The sequence below is a fragment of the Panulirus ornatus genome, chromosome 55, assembly GCF_036320965.1.
Source record: "Panulirus ornatus isolate Po-2019 chromosome 55, ASM3632096v1, whole genome shotgun sequence".
NCBI lineage: Eukaryota > Metazoa > Arthropoda > Malacostraca > Decapoda > Palinuridae > Panulirus > Panulirus ornatus.
Genome location: NC_092278.1, coordinates 16,623,123 through 16,645,379, shown reverse-complemented (window position 1 = coordinate 16,645,379; position 22,257 = coordinate 16,623,123). Strand labels below are relative to the sequence as shown.

General features: G+C 39.7%; 1 protein-coding gene across 15 annotated transcripts in view; it reads right to left on the bottom strand.

The window, feature by feature from the left end:
• Positions 1 to 22,257, bottom strand: part of Rab3-GEF (Rab3 GDP-GTP exchange factor) — a 356,394-nt gene that overhangs the window by 164,732 nt on the left and 169,405 nt on the right. For 13 of the 15 annotated variants that reach the window (XM_071692889.1, XM_071692877.1, XM_071692876.1 and 10 more), the window contains 3 exons: positions 11,100 to 11,520; positions 3,723 to 3,971; positions 3,273 to 3,347 (listed from right to left, as the gene is read on the bottom strand). In XM_071692889.1, the coding sequence (XP_071548990.1) occupies positions 3,273 to 3,347; positions 3,723 to 3,971; positions 11,100 to 11,520 (745 nt within the window). The remainder of the gene's footprint in view (positions 1 to 3,272; positions 3,348 to 3,722; positions 3,972 to 11,099; positions 11,521 to 22,257) is intronic. The other 2 variants (XM_071692888.1, XM_071692884.1) reach the window with 1 other exon arrangement.

The following is a 22,257-nucleotide window of genomic DNA, read 5'->3' as shown; positions in this document are numbered from 1 at the left end:
ATACTGTTATATTACAATGATATACTATTCATACAGTGAAAAAGTGGGATAAAATCATGACAAAAACAATCGACTTTCCCTTTCTTTCAAAATACTTTATTGTAATCACTTTTCAAATTATTTTCAGTAAAAGAACTTGTATTACAATAATATTCTATCCTAACTGATTTGAACAAAAACTTAAGCGGATATATAACACATTTTTGCTGAAACTATCTGCTTTTCAGTGTAAAGTGCTGTAACAATAAATGGTAAACAATCTGCCTTTGGCACTCAAGTGTTTCAGGCTCAGCGACCCTCAGGTGATCAAACATAGAGTTTTTCTAGTGAAATTTTTCGGAAATGAGTTTTATATGCCGTACAATATGGTGCTTTATTACCCTAATTTGTTGTTCCATTACCCTCAGAAACTTGGGTTGACCTATAAATGAAGTAGACTTATACACGAGAATATACGGTACATACACACACATACTTGTACATATACATATATCTATTTATCAATTAATCATACTTGATCCCGTTTCCCACATCAGCGAGGTGGTGCCAGGAAATAGGCAAAGAATGACCCATTCACTAATGTACATATATATACACATAAACGCCCACACATGCACATATACGTACATACATATACATATCAACACATACGTATATATACACTTGTACATATTCATGCTTGCTTGCCTTCATCCACTCCTGGCACTACCCTGCCCCACAGGAAACTGCATTGCTACCCCTTGCTTTGGCGAGGTAGTGCCAGGAAAAGACAAAAAAGGCCACATTCATTCACACTCAGTCTCTAGCTGTTATCTGTAATGCACCAAGACCACAGCTCCCTATCCACATCCAGGCCCCACAGACCTTTCAATTGTTTATCCCAGACATTTCACATGCCCTAGGTCAGTACACTGACAGCACATTGACCCCAGCATACCACATCGTTCCAATTCAATCTATTCCTAACACTCTATATTGGGGTCAATGTGCTGTCAGTGGACAGAACCAGGGAATATGAAACATCTGGGTTAACCATGGAAAGGTCTATAGGGACTGGATGTAGATAGGGAGCTGTGGTTTCGGTGCATTACACATGACAGCTAGAGATTGAGTGTGAACAAATGTGGCCTTTTCTGTCTGTTTTCCTGGCGCTACCTCACTCACACAGGGGATGGTGAGGCTGTTTCCTGTGGGGCGGGGTGGCACTGGGAATGGATGATGACAAGCAAGTATGAATATGTACATGTGTATGTATGTATAAGTCTCTGTATGTATGTATGTATGTATGTATGTATGTATGTATGTATGTATGTATGTATGTATGTATGTATGTATGTATGTATGTATCATATTTTCCAACTAAACATACTCACCATTTCCCATGTTAGCAAAGTAGCATTGAGAATAGATGAATGAGCCTTTGAGGGAAGAATCCTCACTTGGCCCCCTTATCTGTTCCTTCTTTCGGAAAAGTAAAAACAGGAGGGAATGATTTCCTGATCCCACTCCCACCCCTTTAGTCACCTTCTACAACACAGGGAATACATAGATAGTATTCATTCTCCTGTATCCCCAGCAAAAATACCACACATCTCACTAGGCATGTCTGAAAATACTCCTGAAGTACCTCATTTACCTGGCAGAACAGCATAAATTAAAGGATGAGTGGCACATGTAAACAAAGTACTACTAAGATGAGTTGTATTCATTCATTCAGAAAATTATTTTCTTGTTATAGGTTGTACTACGTTGAGTTTATATCAATTAATTCAGAAAATTATACTTTAGTCACATGTTGAGTTTATAATAATACATTCAGAAATTCATACTGTAATCAATCATAATGATAAACTTGATGAGAATTCTTAGAGAATCTCTGAGAATATCCTACACACTGTTTTTGGATATTACAACTGCTGCAGTGAAAGAGTAAAGTGACTTGCTGAGGCAAATCATTTGTTGGTTACTATCAAAACTGTAAGAAAATGTTCATAAAATTTCTAAAATCTTTCACTGGATGAAAGTCAAAAGATGAATCTCAAATGTGGTCATTACACTTATGGAAATATAAAGATCTAAAAGAAAGGCCCAGAGAATGGCAACAAATATGTAACTGAAATTAAAGAGTGAAGTTACTGGTACAAGTCAGCGGCTATAAATCAGGAAAAAAGAAAAGTGATCACAACCTTCAAGTTTCTTAGTCAATATGAAAATGTTGGCAATGAAATTTCCCTTGAAAGTATGAAAGGAAAAGCAGTGAGAGGATACAGTAAGACAATAAGCAAGAATCTTGTTACGAAAGATATGATGAAGTATTTCAATTTTAAGAGAACATTATAAAAATTCAATAGGTTCAGTGATAAAACTGTGAAAGCACAGTATACTGAATTCAAAAAGCTGTATGACAGTGAATATAATAAAGAAATCTCAACTGATGGTGTCCAAAGAGAGAAAAACTCCCTCCTTGCAATATAAAAATATCTAAATAACAAAAGGTAATTCAAAAAGTTATATGGCATTAACTAAAAACTTAAATGATGGGGTCCAAAGACAGGACTCCCTCCTTGCAATGTACAAATATCTAATTATACAAAAGTAAACATACCTAAATAATGAGTTTTTCCATATCATAAAATCTTTATCCCAAAGCATTTTTGATAACAAATTTTCCCATAAAAGCTGTATTAGGAAAAATGATCCTCAGTCCATGCATGATACAACAATCATAAACAAGATCTCCTTAGTAAGTACATTACTATCCAAAAAATGCTAATCAAATCCTGTTAGAAATTTCTCAGGAGACTTTGAAAAAACTTTACCTCAGACCCATGTCTTGCAATTCAAGTTCCTTAATGTAGAAGTTAAGCAAGATTCTACATCTTAAATGTATGCGCTTAAAAAGTAATAAGTAATGTGACAAATATCAACTGAGGACTCGGATGCTTCAAATAAATACTTGATAGTGTTCTGGAACATTCACCTTGAAAAAAAAGTACATGAAAATCAAGTAGTATAACTTAATGGATATAATACCATCATTAATACCATTAGCTTATGCAAGTTAGGAATATAATTAAAGATCTATTACAAGTCTTCAGAACTAGTTCAAAGTGACTTGGTTAAATAAATAACATATGCATTACCCATTAACTCTACATCTGAAGAACGAAATAGCAAAGCTCTATCAAAAAGCAGAGACATGGAGATAAAAGACAGATTATCAAAAGCAGATATGCTAATCACCAAGAGGAATATAGCAAACTATAACTTACGAAAAAAGGAGCGGCTGACTCTATGCTGTGACGATACACTTGCAGTGGCTTCGGAACCGACATGACCATTTTCCACTAAAAGTTTTTTGAAATATTGATATTATGGAGGAAGTATGTTGCAATTTGCTGTATCACATGTATAAAGAAAGTAATACATCAATAAAAGGTTACAGCATATACAGTGCACATCTTCTAAATGTAAATAAAATCTCTTATAGCAAGTACAAAAACAGCCTTACATGTATCTCAGAATAAAAATTTTACATAGGTGAGAAATAAAAAAGGTGAATACTAGTTCAACTGCTAAAATAATAAAAGATTTCAAAGTTATGCAATAATGAAATACAGATGACAGCAAAAGAAGCAAAATCAACTAAAGGAAAACACTAAACATTCACTGAAACCTTCACTACATCCAAGATAAATTTGGTAACTGAACAATTTACTTACCAAAAATGTCACTGAATATACTGGATGTCTGCTGTGCAAAATCATTGAGCTCAGAGCTGACATTTGAGAAAAAATCTCGAGAGGAGGAGGACGTCATTGTAGGAGAACGGGCACTGGTGCTACTGGCAGTACTTTGGCGACGAGTACCAATGGATCCCACACTTCGAGTACCTTCACTCCCATCACTTACACAAACACTCCTACTACTGCTGCGAAGGCTGCTACCATCTGCACCAACCATGCTACTGCCTAGGAGAACAAAACAAGGATTTAAAAAGAATGTAGGTTTTGAAGAATTAAAAAGGTTTTCTTATCAAGATGATGCCTAAGAGAATATGATATTTCTCAGGGAATATCAGGTTAAGACTCCTTCCTACCCTAATAAACTGGTAAAGAAGTGCTGCTTCCCTAATCTGTTTTAGTTGATTCTCAAATCACTGCAGCTCTTGCTCACTAAGGACAGACTTCACACTCAGGCAATTAGCAACTACCTCCAAGCTGCCTTCACCTTCACCAGAGCTCACAATTTACATAGCACAAACCAAGGCAACCATCAACATACACACAGAAAAGGTTTTAACAAAAGAGAATGCTGAGGGGAAAAAAAGAGGCGTGTAGAGCATCAGCTCAGAGAGACTTTTTTTCATTCTTCAAAACTTATAATTTTATGTACTGCAAGCATAAGAACATACCGACATGAAGAAGGAGGGTTAAAGGCAAAGTCTTCAGAGAAAAGTAAAACCTAAAATGTAAATACCTTCATTGGTAATAAAAGGGGTACTGGAAACCAACTCTCCATAAGTACCTTTAACTGGCAATCAAAGATGTAATGGAAACTAACTCTCTGGGAAGAGGAACCTCTAGAGCCATACAGATTTGATCAATCAGGTCTAAACTGGGAAAATATTAACAAAGTTGGAAGAAAGTGCAATAGTTATCTAATCTTGAATTTCTCTAGCAACAGGATTTTTGAGGAAGGCTAGGGTAGGTGTTATCTTCCTGACACTATGTGCTATAATTCAAAACCGAGATTGAGTCAACAAGACTAGATGGTGGTCTTTGTCAAGATAGTGTTCCTCAAAATATCTGTGAAGTCCAGAAGTTTCATATGAGATATGCTTGGGCTTTGGAGTTGATTTATTTGAGAGGAGCATGTGGTATACCTAGATGGAATAAAGAAAGTAATGAGGGAGTTTACATGAGATATGTATGGCAGGAAAGGCAAAAGGAATGAACTTTTGAGTGGTAGAGTGGGTGAAACATTATACTTTGAGGTTGTTTGGATTTGTGGAAAGAATGCAAGACTGAATTTACAAGGAGAGTATATAATTGTACAATTCAAGGGGATGGAGTGAAAGGAAGACCACTGTCACATGGGGAAATAGATTAGAAGAGTACTGGAGGGAAAGAAATGGGGGAAGAATGAGTGGAATGGTGTATGCAAGAGAGGGAGTTAATATCAGGATAAGTAAAGCCTCTTTTGCCATGCCACCCCCTTGATGATAGTTTCCAGAGGCAATGGGCATTAGAGATACAAATATATGAATAAATAAATAAATGAGAAAAAAGGAGAGATAAGCAGTATGTTTGAGGAAAGGAACCTGGATGTTTTGGCTCTGAGTGAAACAAAGCTCAAGGGTAAAGGGGAAGAGTGGTTTTGGGAATGTCTTGAGAGTAAAGTCAGGGGTTAGTAAGAGGACAAGAGCAAAGGAAGGAATAGCACTACTCCTGAAACAGAAGTTGTGGGAGTATGTGATGGAGTGTAAGAGCGTAAACTCTAAATTGATATGGGTAAAACTAAAAGTAGATGGAGAGAGATGGATGATTACTGGTGCCTATGCAACTGGTCATGAAAAGAAAGATCATGAGAGGTAAGTGTTTTGGGAGCAGCTGAGTGAGTGTGTTAGCAGTTTTCATACACGAGACCGGGTTATAGTGATGGATGATTTGAAAGCAAAGGCAAGTAATTGGCAGTTAAGGGTATAATTGGTGTACATGGGGTGTTCAGTGTTTTGATTGGAAATGGTGGAGAGCTTGTAGATTTGTGTGCTGAAAAAGGAATGGTGATTGGGAATACCTGGTTTATAAAGAGAGATATACATAAGCATACATATGTAAGTAGGAGAGATGGCTAAAGAGCATCATTGGATCACATGTTAATTGATAGGTGCATGAAAGAGAGACTTTTGGATGTTAATACGCTGAGAACTGCAACTGGAGGGATGTCTGATCATTATCTTGTGGAGACAAAGGTGAAGATTTGTAGAGGTTTTCAGAAGAGAAAATGTTGGGGTGAAGAGAGTGGTGAGAGTAAGTGAGCCTGGGAAAGAGACTTGTGTAAGGAAGTACCAGGAGAGATTCAGTGCAGAATGGAAAAAGGTGAGAGCAAATGACATAAGGGGAGTGGGGGAGGAATGGGATGTATTTAGGGAAGCAGTGAATGGCTTGCGCAAAAGATGCTTGTGGCATGAGAAAGGTGGGAGGTGGGCAGGTTAGAAAGGGTAGTGAGTGGTAAGGATGAAGAATTAAGATTGTTAGTGAAGTGAGAGGCATTTGAATGATTTTTGCAGAGAAATAACGCAAATGACTGGGAGATGCATAAAAGAAAGAGGCAAGAGGTCAAGAGAAACATGTAAGAGGTGAAAAGGAGGGCAAATGAGAGTTGGGGTGAAAGAGTGTCATCAAATTTTAGGGAGAATATAAAGATGTTTTGGAAGGAGGTAAATAAAGTGCATAAGACAAAAGAACAAATGGGAACATCGGTGAAAGGGCCTAATGGGGAGGTAATAACAAGTAGTGGTGAAGTGAGAAGGAGATGGAGTGAGTATTTTGAAGGTTTGTTGAATGTATTTGAAGACAGAGAGGCAGATACAGGGTGTTTTGGTCAAGGTGGTGTGCAAAGTGCGAGGGTCAGGGAGAATGGTTTAGTAAACAGAGAAGAGGTAGTGAAAGCTTTGCGGAAGAAGAAAGCCGGCAGCGGGTATGAATGGTATTGCAGTGGAATTTATTAAAAGGGGGTGACTGTTGTTGACTGGTTGGTAAGGATATTCAATGTATGTATGGTTCATGACATTGAGGATTGGTGGAATGCATGCAGAGTGCCACCGTACAAAGGCAAAAGGAATAAAGGAGAGAGTTCAAATTACAGAGGTATAAATTTGTTGAGTATTCCTGCGAAATTATATGGGAGGGTACTTATTGATAGGGTCAGGCATGTACAGAGCATCAGATTGGGGAAGATCAGTGTGGTTTCAGAATTGGTAGAGGATGTGTGGATCAGGTGTTCGCTTTGAAGAATGTATGTGAGAAATACTTAGAAAAACAAATGGATTTGTATGTAGCATTTATGGATCTGGAGAAGGCATGTGATAGAGTTGATAGAGATGTTCTGTGGAAGGAATCAAAAGTATATGGTGTGGGAGCTAATTTGCTAGAAGCAGTGAATTGTTTTTATCAAGGATGTAAGGCATGTGTAAAAGTAGGAAGAGAGGAAAGTGCTTGGTTTCCAGTGAATTTTGGATTGTGGCAGGGGTGCATGATGTCTCCATGGTTGTTTAATATGTTTATGGATGGGTTTGTTAGGGAGGTGAATGCAAGAGTTTTGGAGAGAGGGGCAAGGATGCAGTCTGCTGTGAATGAGAGGGCTTGGGAAGTGAGTCAGTTGTTGTTCACTGATGATACAGTGCTGGTGGCTGATTTGGGTGAGAAACTGCAGAAGCTGGTGACTTAGTTTGGGAAAGTGTGTGGAAGAAGAAAGCTGAGAGTAAATGTGAATAAGAGCAAGGTTCAGTAAGGTTGAGGGACAAGTCAATTGGGAGGTAAGTTTGAATGGAGAAAAACTGGAGGAAGCGAAGTCTCTTAGATATCTGGGAGTGGATTTAGTAGTGGGCACAACCATAGAAGTGGAAGTGAGTTACAGGGTGGGGAGGGGGCCCAGGTTATGGGAGCAATGAAGAATGTGTGGAAGGCGAGAACATTATCTCGGAGAACAAAAATGGGTATGTTTGAAGGAATAGTGGTTCCAACAATGTTATAAGGTTGCGGGGCATGCGCTATAGATAGGGTTGTGCAGAGGAGGGTGGATGTGTTGGAAATGAGATTTTTGAGGACAATATATGGTGTAAGGTGGTTTGATCAAGTGAGTAATGAAAGGGTAAGAGAGACGTGTGGTGATAAAAAGAGTGTGGTTGAGAGAGCAGAAAAGAGGGTGTATTGAAATGGTTTGGTAACATGGAGAGAATGAGTGAGGAAAGATTGACAAAGAGGATATATGTGTCAGAGGTGGAGGGAATGAGAAGTGGGAGACCAAACTGGAGGTGGAAGGATGGCATGAAAAAGATTTAGAGCAATTGGGACCTGAACATACAAGAGGGTGACAAGTGCACAAGGAATAGAGTGAATTGGAACGATGTGGTATACCGGGGGTCAATGTGCTGTTAATGGATTGAACTAGGGCATGTGAAGCATCTGGGGTAAACCATAGGAAGTTTTGTGGGGCCTGGATGTGGAAAGGGAGTTGTGGTTTCAGTACATTAAACATGACAGCTAGAGACTGAGTGCGAACAAATATGGCAAGCGTGCACAGGGGGAGGGGGGGTGCCATTTCATGTGTGGTGGGGTGGCGATGGGAATGGATGAAGGCAGCATGTATGAATATGTACATGTATATACATGTATATGTATATATAGGGTGGGGAGGGGGCGAAAATCCTGGGAGCATTGAAGAATGTGTGGAAGTCGAGAACATTATCTCGGAAAGCAAAAATGGGTATGTTTGAAGGAATAGTGGTTCCAACACAATGTTGTATGGTTGCGAGGCGTGGGCTATGGATAGAATTGTGCGCAGGAGGGTGGATGTGCTGGAAATGAGATGTTTGAGGACAATGTGTGGTGTGAGGTGGTTTGATCGAGTAAGTAATGTAAGGGTAAGAGAGATGTGTGGAAATAAAAAGAGCGTGGTTGAGAGAGCAGAAGAGGGTGTTTTGAAATGGTTTGTGCACATAAAGAGAATGAGTGAGGAAAGATTGACCAAGAGGATATATGTGTCGGAGGTGGAGGGAACGAGGAGAAGTGGGAGACCAAATTGGAGGTGGAAAGATGGAGTGAAAAAGATTTTGAGTGATCGGGGCCTGAACATGCAGGAGGGTGAAAGGAGAGCAAGGAATAGAGTGAATTGGATCGATGTGGTATACCGGGGTTGACGTGCTGTCAGTGGATTGAATCAGGGCATGTGAAGCGTCTGGGGTAAACCATGGAAAGTTGCTGTGGGGCCTGGATGTGGAAAGGGAGCTGTGGTTTCGGGCATTATTGTATGACAGCTGGAGACTGAGTGTGAACGAATGGGGCCTTTGTTGTCTTTTTCTAGCGCTACCTCACACACATGAGTGGGGAGGGGGACGGTATTCCATGTGTGGCGAGGTGGCGATGGGAATGAATAAAGGCAGACAGTGTGAATTGTGTGCATGGGTATATATGTATGTGTCTGTGTGTGTATATATATGTGTACATTGAGATGTATAGGTATGTATATTTGCATGTGTGGATGTGTGTGTATATACATGTGTATGGGGGTGGGTTGGGCCATTTCTTTCTTCTGTTTCCTTGCGCTACCTCGCAAATGCGGGAGACAGCGACAAAGCAAAATAAATAAATAATAAATAAATATATATGTATATGTCTGTGTATGTATATGTATTTATATGTTGAAATGTATAAGTATGTAAATGTGTGTGTGTGGGCATTTATGTATACACTTGTGTATGAGGGTGGATTGGGCCATTCTTTCGTCTGTTTCCTTGTGCTACCTCACTAATGCAGGAGACAGCAACAAAGTATAATAAAAAAAATTAGATAAAGCAAAAAGCTCCTCTGATGAGACCTTTCAAGAGTGGATGCATATTGGAAAAATATCAAAAATTAATGGTACTATGCTACTCTAATCCCATTCCTCACACCCATACATCATACGAACAAATGTACGGTCAAACATACCCTCCCTGATAATGACCTTTCTTTCCATACACTCCTCAATGCTTCCAGAGCCTTCACCTCCTCATCCATCCTATGCTTACCTTAGCTCCTATGGTGCCATTCACAGCTAGGTCCACTAACATGTATCTAAAACACTCCACTTCCTCCAAGTGTTCTCTGTATCAATACAGGGTATCAAAATATGACAAAGTATTACAACAGCATCATGAAAACATTACTGACAAAGCCTTTCATGAAAAGGTGTAAGCACTGTAAATTCTATAACTTAGTATTTGGTAAAAAATCAGCTAGAAAAATGGAAGTATTCCAGCAACGTGCTTTTTTCCTAATGTTGATAAAAGTCAAACTACGAACCTAATGAAAAAAACTAAATTTTGATTTTAAGGTCAAAATTAAACAGATATAGGCTTAAGAAAGCTGAGCAACAATTAGAGAAGGTAAATAGAATTCCCAAAATGAAGGAGAGAACAAAGAGGGGTGACTTGATTGCAGCCTTTAAATTTCTAAGTCAGTTGGATGATGTCAACAATGAAAAGTTCTTCATGAGACACAATGACAAAGTAACCAGAAGCAACAAGAAGTAGCTAGGAAAGAGACTTGTTTGAAAGAGCAAAATGTACTACTGTTTTACCGTACAGGTGATGGATGGTTGAAAGAAATGAAGCAAAGAAACTGTGAATGCCAGAAGTAAAACAAATGTATATAAAAAAATATTAGATGGTGCAGAAAGTTCCTATCCAAATAGGTAATCATATGTATACTGAGCATAAACAAAACTTTAACTCACATAAATACATTTACATGAACACATTCATATTCATTATCTTACTTCGCTTAAAATATTCTAATATGGGGACTATATATAATGTTATTTATCAAAGCTTCAAAATCTAATAATAGCTGTTAAATAAAGTGTGGCATTACAACAGTGGATAAAAAGAGACTAATGTTATTCTTGGGAGGCAGAAGCTCTGACTGAATAACTGGCAGTTTGCTGAGGAGATTTGGAAATGTGGGAGAAGCATTTCATAACAAAGTGTCAATAAGTGTAATTTTAAGAGACAAATTTGAGAAGGTGAACATGGTGGCAGCAAAAAGAGCAAAAAAGAAAAAAGGGAGGGTTAAGACATGACTGGAGAAATGAGCTGTGCATGCGGCTATGCCTTAAGCCACATGAGTCATGGAAATTCTTGATGAGATACCCTAATGAACAGTGAACACTAACATAACAAATACTGAGAGACTCACTGACTGGAAAGTGGGTACAGAATGAAGCATAAATAGTAAATTAAGAAATCTATATATACAAATATTGGCAAACAAAATCCTTGATAACAATCCTAATCCAGATGATGAAAATCTCAGAATATCTTAAAAATTACTAACTTGAAGAACTGACAACAGACAGTCTCCCTGGAGAGGCATCACTTCTACTAGTTTGTGCATGGACAGGACTCATCTGGGGCTGGATGGGCATTTGTGCTGGGACAGATGGCTGGCTCTGGAGTGATGGCTTTGGTGATCTTGGCGAGGGTGGGGGAGGTAGTCCCCACAATTGTGTAGGTGGGGATGAAGAAGGCACACTACTGGGTGGTGTTCTATGGGGAACAGGTGGTGGAGTTCCTATACCACCTCCTGTTACTCCAGCTCCACCTCCTACCTTGCCACCCATCCCTCCTACTCCAACCATCACACCTCCCCCACCTTCTCCAACTTCTGCTGTAATACCACTGCTAGTGCTGCTGCTGATAGCTGGACCAACTCCTCCTAATTTTCCATCTAAAGATGATTCCCGAAGCTCCAGGGCCTGCCAAAAGTATTAAGTAACAATGTAGTTTACATCCTGGACAGATACAAGGTAAAAGTCCAGTTTAGCTTCACATCACTATAAGCTTTGGATAATGAGTGATTTTGTTTTGAAATGGTCGTGTAGTCTTTCGAGAAGAGAATGATAGTGAAGGAGCATGATTTATCAGAAAAGGCAAGCATGGTAAAGTACAGAAAATGTGTGGTTCATTAACATACAAGCAAGTAGAGCACTTATAAAAAAAAAATCAACAGAACCTATAAACACCATATCTAACCTCCCTTAGGATGATTCATGTAGTGGGAGCACATAGGGTCTTAGAATTGTAGTGTACACCTGAAGAAGGTATTTTCTTCTTACTGGTAGTTACAAAATGACACTTCAACCTTAACAGCCCTAACAGTCAATAGACCTAAATCTAAAATGACCAACAAACTAACCCCTTGCAGTAAAGCTTTATCTGACTTTTCAATATTCTAGTTAAAAAAATACCAGACACATCCATGAATAAAAATTATGCCAATTGCCCCCCAGCTGTAAATAAACACATAACACACTATGACTTTTTGCAACCACCACACAGCTTCTCCACAAATAGCATTCTATGTGGTCCCCAGTAGCAGAGCTTCCTGTGTCATATATTTCTACTATAAGTACCAGCTGCTTGGTCAAGTTGGGTGAGGTTTCAAAGGCTCTGTTTAATTTCTGCTTGTGTTTCACATGTTTACATTAATCATTCCTACACTTTCCTTTATCCTCATCACTGGAGAATCAAACCATAATGCTCTAAATCACAGTTAACCATTTTCATTCTATTTTCTGAATGCCACACTACCAGTGCAAAACAAAATCATTCAATATCTGATGCTAACTGTAAGGTGGAGCTAAACGGGTCTTTTAATGGAAGCAGCCACGTGAAGTCTAAAGCACCACTCTAACAAACAGCCTACTCCAGTCACCATATTAGTATCAGTTAAAACCATATATGCCTCACTTTCTACATCTTAAAAGATATAAATGTAGTAATAATGTGAGGTATGCAAACAGTAATATGGCAATATGCAGAAGGATCACATAAGAAAACATGCAATAGAAATATCAATACCACTTCTAGCACTATTACTACTATACACATTCAAACGTCATATATGACAAGAAAGCAAATATGAAAACAATTTAAAGAGAGGCCTGTTGACCTCATGGTATAACTTCTTGTAGTACCACTGTTTCAGTAATGTTGTAAGACATCATCTGAAACCAGTGTTGCTGATTAGTTGGAAGCTGGTAACAAATGTTAATTTCAGTCTTCTCCCTGCTACTCTTCAAACAGACCTAAAAAAAAAAGTCAGCTCTACAGGAAAATAGATTTCCTTCTCTCTCCATAAATTTTTCTAATAACTAAATTCCACTCCCATCTTTGTGAGGTAGTGCCAGCAACAAATGATCAACGACCTTATTTGCAACCATCCATTCTCTAAGATGTAAAATGTACCAAAACCAGAGCCAACCATCCACAGTCAAGCCCCAAAGATTATTCCCTGGTTTATATCCACAACTGTATATCATTATTACTGTAATACCACTCCAAAATCCCTTTTGTGAGGTTCCCACAACTTTGCAGTTGTACTCCAAGCAGGAGCAGGAAAACAATGGACTTGGAGCAAGATGTTCCTTAACATGACTGTACTCCTTTCCATCCATTGACATTAATACAATCTCACTAAAATTGTCTCTTCACATGCAGTAATTATTCCAAGTCCAGGAATACCCCAACCACTGTCATTCAAAATGCAAAATGGCCCTGATAACATATCAAACTTCCAAATTAGGGACTGGCCAAATGGCAATCTAAACATTCCCAGATATCTTTTACCACATCCAATCATTGACGTTATAAGTATCCAAATTCCTGTAATACTGAACCACAACAGAAATCAAGTAGGATGTTCCACTTACACATCATGGCTTTAGACCCAATCAATCTACTACCACACCAAACATGGACCTTGCACAAACTCTGGATGGTTCAAAAACATAAACCACACCTGCATTGTAATAGTGGCAATAGTTATCAACAAAGCTTTTGACACTATCCCCCAAACATCCTCAAACAAAAGATATTTTACACTATCTTCCAAAAAATGAAAAAAAGAAAAAAATTGGCAAACTGGTTTCATAGCTGGCCATCAAGCCAAAATCATTTACAAAGGCTTCGAGTCCTAATGCTCCATTTTATAATAGTGTCCCCTAAGAGCAGTACTTATTTCAACCCTCTCCAATCTCTTCCTACATGACTATCCATTACCTCCTGCAGACAACGGAGTGAAAATCCTCTTGTATGAAGATGACCTCAATGTTACATCACAACATCCTGATGCTACTCTATTAGTAATGAACATGCAACATTACAACAAACAATTAAAATGCCAGTTCACTCAAAGCAGTATGCTTGTATTTCCAAAAAATCCAGTTACCCATTTGTTACTCATCTCTAGTCCTCCTTTCACAAGGATTTTGGATTTTGAGCAGCTTTTTCATAAACATATATATATATATATATATATATATATATATATATATATATATATATATATATATATATTATATTTTTTTTTTTTGCTTTGTCGCTGTCTCCCGCGTTTGTGAGGTAGCGCAAGGAAACAGACAAAAGAAATGGCCCAACCCACCCCCATACACATGTATATACATACGTCCACACACGCAAATATACATACCTACACAGCTTTCCATGGTTTACCCCAGACGCTTCACATGCCTTGATTCAATCCACTGACAGCACGTCAACCCCGGTATACCACATCAATCCAATTCACTCTATTCCTTGCCCTCCTTTCACCCTCCTGCATGTTCAGGCCCCGATCACACAAAATCTTTTTCACTCCATCTTTCCACCTCCAATTTGGTCTCCCTCTTCTCCTCGTTCCCTCCACCTCCGACACATATATTCTCTTGGTCAATCTTTCCTCACTCATTCTCTCCATGTGCCCGAACCATTTCAAAACACCCTCTTCTGCTCTCTCAACCACGCTCTTTTTATTTCCACACATCTCTCTTACCCTTACGTTACTTACTCGATCAAACCACCTCACACCACATATTGTCCTCAAACATCTCATTTCCAGCACATCCATCCTCCTGCGCACAACTCTATCCATAGCCCACGTCTTGTAACCATACAACATTATTGGAACCACTATTCCTTCAAACATACCCATTTTTGCTTTCCGAGATAATGTTCTCGACTTCCACACATTCTTCAAGGCTCCCAGAATTTTCGCCCCCTCCCCCACCCTATGATCCACTTCCGCTTCCATGGTTCCATCCGCTGCCAGATCCACTCCCAGATATCTAAAACACTTCACTTCCTCCAGTTTTTCTCCATTCAAACTCACCTCCCAATTGACTTGACCCTCAACCCTACTGTACCTAATAACCTTGCTCTTATTCACATATATATATATATTTTTTTTTTCTTTTTTTTTTTTTTTTTTGCTTTGTCGCTGTCTCCCGCGTTTGCGAGGTAGCGCAAGGAAACAGACGAAAGAAATGGCCCAACCCACCCCCATACACATGCCTTGATTCAATCCACTGACAGCACGTCAACCCCTGTATACCACATCGCTCCAATTCACTCTATTCCTTGCCCTCCTTTCACCCTCCTGCATGTTCAGGCCCCGATCGCACAAAATCTTTTTCACTCCATCTTTCCACCTCCAATTTGGTCTCCCTCTTCTCCTCGTTCCCTCCACCTCCGACACATATATCCTCTTGGCCAATCTTTCCTCACTCATTCTCTCCATGTGACCAAACCATTTCAAAACACCCTCTTCTGCTCTCTCAACCACGCTCTTTTTATTTCCACACATCTCTCTTACCCTTACGTTACTTACTCGATCAAACCACCTCACACCACACATTGTCCTCAAACATCTCATTTCCAGCACATCCATCCTCCTGCGCACAACTCTATCCATAGTCCACGCCTCGCAACCATACAACATTGTTGGAACCACTATTCCTTCAAACATACCCATTTTTGCTTTCTGAGATAATGTTCTCGACTTCCACACATTCTTCAAGGCTCCCAGAATTTTCGCCCCCTCCCCCACCCTATGATCCACTTCCGCTTCCATGGTTCTATCCGCTGCCAGATCCACTCCCAGATATCTAAAACACTTCACTTCCTCCAGTTTTTCTCCATTCAAACTCACCTCCCAATTGAATTGACCCTCAACCCTACTGTACCTAATAACTTTGCTCTTATTCACATTTACTCTTAACTTTCTTCTTTCACACACTTTACCAAACTTAGTCACCAGCTTCTGCAGTTTCTCACATGAATCAGCCACCAGCGCTGTATCATCAGCGAACAACAACTGACTCACTTCCCAAGCTCTCTCATCCCCAACAGACTTCATACTTGCCCCTCTTTCCAAAACTCTTGCATTCACCTCCCTAACAACCCCATCCATAAACAAATTAAACAACCATGGAGACATCACACACCCCTGCCGCAAACCTACATTCACTGAGAACCAATCACTTTCCTCTCTTCCTACGCGTACACATGCCTTACATCCTCGATAAAAACTTTTCACTGCTTCTAACAACTTGCCTCCCACACCATATATTCTTAATACCTTCCACAGAGCATCTCTATCAACTCTATCATATGCCTTCTCCAGATCCATAAATGCTACATACAAATCCATTTGCTTTTCTAAGTATTTCTCACATACATTCTTCAAAGCAAACACCTGATCCACACATCGTCTACCACTTCCGAAACCACACTGCTCTTCCCCAATCTGATGCTCTGTACATGCCTTCACCCTCTCAATCAATACCCTCCCATATAATTTGCCAGGAATACTCAACAAACTTATACCTCTGTAATTTGAGCACTCACTCTTATCCCCTTTGCCTTTGTACAATGGCACTATGCACGCATTCTGCCAATCCTCAGGCACCTCACCATGAGTCATACATACATTAAATATGTATATATATATATATATATATATATATATATATATATATATATATATATATATATATATATATATATATATATATATTTTTTTTTCATACTATTTGCCATTTCCCGCGTTAGCGAGGCAGCATTAAGAACAGAGAACTGGGCCTTAGAGAGAATATCCTCACCTGACCCCCTTCTCTGTTCCTTCTTTTGGAAAATTAAAAAAAACAAGAAAGGGGAGGATTTCCAGCCACCCGCTCCCTCCCCTTTTAGTCGCCTTCTACGACACGCAGGGAATACGTGGGAAGTATTCTTTCTCCCCTATCCCCAGGGATATATATATATATATATATATATATATATATATATATATATATATATATATATATATTTTTTTTTTTTTTTTTCATACTTTGTCGCTGTCTCCCGCGTTTGCGAGGTAGCGCAAGGAAACAGACGAAAGAAATGGCCCAACCCCCCCCCCCCATACACATGTACATACGTCCACACACGCAAATATACATACCTACACAGCCTTCCATGGTTTACCCTAGACGCTTCACATGCCTTGATTCAATCCACTGACAGCACGTCAACCCCTGTATACCACATCGCTCCAATTCACTCTATTCCTTGCCCTCCTTTCACCCTCCTGCATGTTCAGGCCCCGATCACACAAAATCTTTTTCACTCCATCTTTCCACCTCCAATTTGGTCTCCCTCTTCTCCTCGTTCCCTCCACCTCCGACACATATATCCTCTTGGTCAATCTTTCCTCACTCATTCTCTCCATGTGCCCAAACCATTTCAAAACACCCTCTTCTGCTCTCTCAACCACGCTCTTTTTATTTCCACACATCTCTCTTACCCTTACGTTACTTACTCGATCAAACCACCTCACACCACACATTGTCCTCAAACATCTCATTTCCAGCACATCCATCCTCCTGCGCACATCTCTATCCATAGCCCACGCCTCGCAACCATACAACATTGTTGGAACCACTATTCCTTCAAACATACCCATTTTTGCTTTCCGAGATAATGTTCTCGACTTCCACACATTTTTCAAGGCTCCCAAAATTTTCGCCCCCTCCCCCACCCTATGATCCACTTCCGCTTCCATGGTTCCATCCGCTGACAGATCCACTCCCAGATATCTAAAACACTTCACTTCCTCCAGTTTTTCTCCATTCAAACTCACCTCCCAATTGACTTGACCCTCACCCCTACTGTACCTAATAACCTTGCTCTTATTCACATTTACTCTTAACTTTCTTCTTCCACACACTTTACCAAACTCAGTCACCAGCTTCTGCAGTTTCTCACATGAATCAGCCACCAGCGCTGTATCATCAGCGAACAACAACTGACTCACTTCCCAAGCTCTCTCATCCCCAACAGACTTCATACTTGCCCCTCTTTCCAGGACTCTTGCATTTACCTCCCTAACAACCCCATCCATAAACAAATTATATATATATATATATATATATATATATATATTCTTCTTTTCTTTCAAACTATTCGCCATTTCCCGCATTAGCGAGGTAGCGTTAAGAACAGAGGACTGAGCCTTTGAGTGACTACCCTCACCTGGCCCAATTCTCTGTTCCTTCTTTTGGAAAAAAAAAAAAAAAAAAAAAAAAAAAAAAATCTCATATATATATATATATATATATATATATATATATATATATATATATATATATATATATATATATATATGTGTGGAAGGTATTAAGAATATATGGTGTGGGAGGCAAGTTGTTGGAAGCAGTGAAAAGTTTTTATCGAGGATGTAAGGCATGTGTACGTGTAGGAAGAGAGGAAAGTGACTGGTTCTCAGTGAATGTAGGTTTGCGGCAGGGGTGTGTGATGTCTCAATGGTTGTTTAATTTGTTTATGGATGGGGTTGTTAGGGAGGTGAATGCAAGAGCTTTGGAAAGAGGGGCAAGTATGAAGTCTGTTGTGGATGAGAGAGCTTGGGAAGTGAGTCAGTTGTTGTTCGCTGATGATACAGCACTGGTGGCTGATTCATGTGAGACACTGCAGAAGCTGGTGACTGAGTTTGGTAAAGTGTGTGAAAGAAGAAAGCTAAGAGTAAATGTGAATAAGAGCAAGGTTATTAGGTACAGTAGGGTTGAGGGTCAAGGCAATTGGGAGGTAAGTTTGAATGGAGCAAAACTGGAGGAAGTAAAGTGTTTTAGATATCTGGGAGTGGATCTGGCAGCGGATGGAGCCATGGAAGCGGAAGTGGATCATAGGGTGGGGGAGGGGGCGAAAATCTTGGGAGCCTTGAAGAATGTGTGGAAGTCGAGAACATTATCTCGGAAAGCAAAAATGGGTATGTTTGAAGGAATAGTGGTTCCAACAATTTTGTATGGTTGCGAGGCGTGGGCTATGGATAGAGTTGTGCGCAGGAGGATGGATGTGCTGGAAATGAGATGTTTGAGGACAATGTGTGGTGTGAGGTGGTTTGATCGAGTAAGTAACGTAAGTAAGAGAGATGTGTGGAAATAAAAAGAGTGTGGTTGAGAGAGCAGAAGAGGGTGTTTTGAAATGGTTTGGGCACATGGAGAGAATGAGTGAGGAAAGATTGACCAAGAGGATATATGTGTCGGAGGTGGAGGGAATGAGGAGAAGTGGGAGACCAAATTGGAGGTGGAAAGATGGAGTGAAAAAGATTTTGTGTGATCGGGGCCTGAACATGCAGGAGGGTGAAAGGAGGGCAAGGAATAGAATGAATTGGATCAATGTGGTATACCGGGGTTGACGTGCTGTCAGTGGATTGAATCAGGGCATGTGAAGTGTCTGGGGTAAACCATGGAAAGCTGTGTAGGTATGTATATTTGCGTGTGTGGACGTGTATGTACATACATGTGTATGGGGGTGGGTTGGGCCATTTCTTTCGTCTGTTTCCTTGCGCTACCTCGCAAATGCGGGAGACAGCGACAAAGCAAAAAAAAAAATATATATATATATATATATATATATATATATATATATATATATATATATATATATATATATATATATATATATATATATATTTTTTTTTTTTTTTTGCTTTGTAGCTGCCACAAACGCTGTTTCGTCAGCGAACAACAACTGACTCACTTCCCAAGCTCTCTCATCCACAGCAGACTTCATACTTGCCCCTCTTTTCAAAACTCTTGCATTCACCTCCCTAACAACCCCATCCATAAACAAATTAAACAACCATGGAGACATCACACACCCCTGCCGCAAACCTACATTCACTGAGAACCAATCACTTTCCTCTCTTCCTACACGTACACATGCCTTACATCCTCGATAAAAACTTTTCACTGCTTCTAACAACTTGCCTCCCACACCATATATTCTTAATACCTTCCACAGAGCATCTCTATCAACTCTATCATATGTCTTCTCCAGATCCATAAATGCTACATACAAATCCATTTGCTTTTCTAAGTATTTCTCACATACATTCTTCAAAGCAAACACCTGATCCACACATCCTCTACCACTTCTGAAACCACACTGCTCTTCCCCAATCTGATGCTCTGTACTGCCTTCACCCTCACAGTCAATACCCTCCTATATAATTTACCAGGAATACTCAACAAACTTATACCTCTGTAATTCGAGCACTCACTCTTATCCCCTTTGCCTTTGTACAATGGCACTATGCACGCATTCCGCCAATCCTCAGGCACCTCACCATGAGTCATACATACATTAAATATGTATATATATATATATATATATATATATATATATATATATATATATATATATATATTTTTTTTTTTTTTTTTTTCATACTATTTGCCATTTCCCGCGTTAGCGAGGTAGCATTAAGAACAGAGAACTGGGCCTTAGAGAGAATATCCTCACCTGACCCCCTTCTCTGTTCCTTCTTTTGGAAAATTAAAAAAAACAAGAAAGGGGAGGATTTCCAGCCACCCGCTCCCTCCCCTTTTAGTCGCCTTCTACGACACGCAGGGAATACGTGGGAAGTATTCTTTCTCCCCTATCCCCAGGGATATATATATATATATATATATATATATATATATATATATATATATATATATATCCATGTTGTATGGTTGCGAGGCGTGGGCTATGGATAGAGTTGTGCGCAGGAGGATGGATGTGCTGGAAATGAGATGTTTGAGGACAATGTGTGGTGTGAGGTGGTTTGATCGAGTAAGTAACGTAAGGGTAAGAGAGAGGTGTGGAAATAAAAAGAGCGTGGTTGAGAGAGCAGAAGAGAGTGTTTTAAAATGGTTTGGGCACATGGAGAGAATGAGTGAGGAAAGATTGACCAAGAGGATATATGTGTCGGAGGTGGAGGGAACGAGGAGAAGAGGGAGACCAAATTGGAGGTGGAAAGATGGAGTGAAAAAGATTTTGTGTGATCGGGGCCTGAACATGCAGGAGGGTGAAAGGAGGGCAAGGAATAGAGTGAATTGGAGCGATGTGGTATACAGGGGTTGACGTGCTGTCAGTGGATTGAATCAAGGCATGTGAAGCGTCCGGGGTAAACCATGGAAAGCTGTGTAGGTATGTATATTTGTGTGTGTGGACGTGTGTATGTACATGTGTATGGGGGGGGTTGGGCCATTTCTTTCGTCTGTTTCCTTGCGCTACCTCGCAATACGCGGGAGACAGCGACAAAGTATAAAAAAAAAAAAAAAAAAAAAAAAAAAAAAAAATATATATATATATATATATTCTTCTTTTCTTTCAAACTATTCGCCATTTCCCGCATTAGCGAGGTAGCGTTAAGAACAGAGGACTGAGCCTTTGAGTGACTACCCTCACCTGGCCCAATTCTCTGTTCCTTCTTTTGGAAAAAAAAAAAAAAAAAAAAAAAAAAAAAAATCTCATATATATATATATATATATATATATATATATATATATATATATATATATATATATATATATATGTGGAAGGTATTAAGAATATATGGTGTGGGAGGCAAGTTGTTGGAAGCAGTGAAAAGTTTTTATCAAGGATGTAAGGCATGTGTACGTGTAGGAAGAGAGGAAAGTGACTGGTTCTCAGTGAATGTAGGTTTGCGGCAGGGGTGTGTGATGTCTCCATGGTTGTTTAATTTGTTTATGGATGGGGTTGTTAGGGAGGTGAATGCAAGAGCTTTGGAAAGAGGGGCAAGTATGAAGTCTGTTGTGGATGAGAGAGCTTGGGAAGTGAGTCAGTTGTTGTTCGCTGATGATGCAGCACTGGTGGCTGATTCATGTGAGACACTGCAGAAGCTGGTGACTGAGTTTGGTAAAGTGTGTGAAAGAAGAAAGCTAAGAGTAAATGTGAATAAGAGCAAGGTTATTAGGTACAGTAGGGTTGAGGGTCAAGGCAATTGGGAGGTAAGTTTGAATGGAGCAAAACTGGAGGAAGTAAAGTGTTTTAGATATCTGGGAGTGGATCTGGCAGCGGATGGAGCCATGGAAGCGGAAGTGGATCATAGGGTGGGGGAGGGGGCGAAAATCTTGGGAGCCTTGAAGAATGTGTGGAAGTCGAGAACATTATCTCGGAAAGCAAAAATGGGTATGTTTGAAGGAATAGTGGTTCCAACAATTTTGTATGGTTGCGAGGCGTGGGCTATGGATAGAGTTGTGCGCAGGAGGATGGATGTGCTGGAAATGAGATGTTTGAGGACAATGTGTGGTGTGAGGTGGTTTGATCGAGTAAGTAACGTAAGTAAGAGAGATGTGTGGAAATA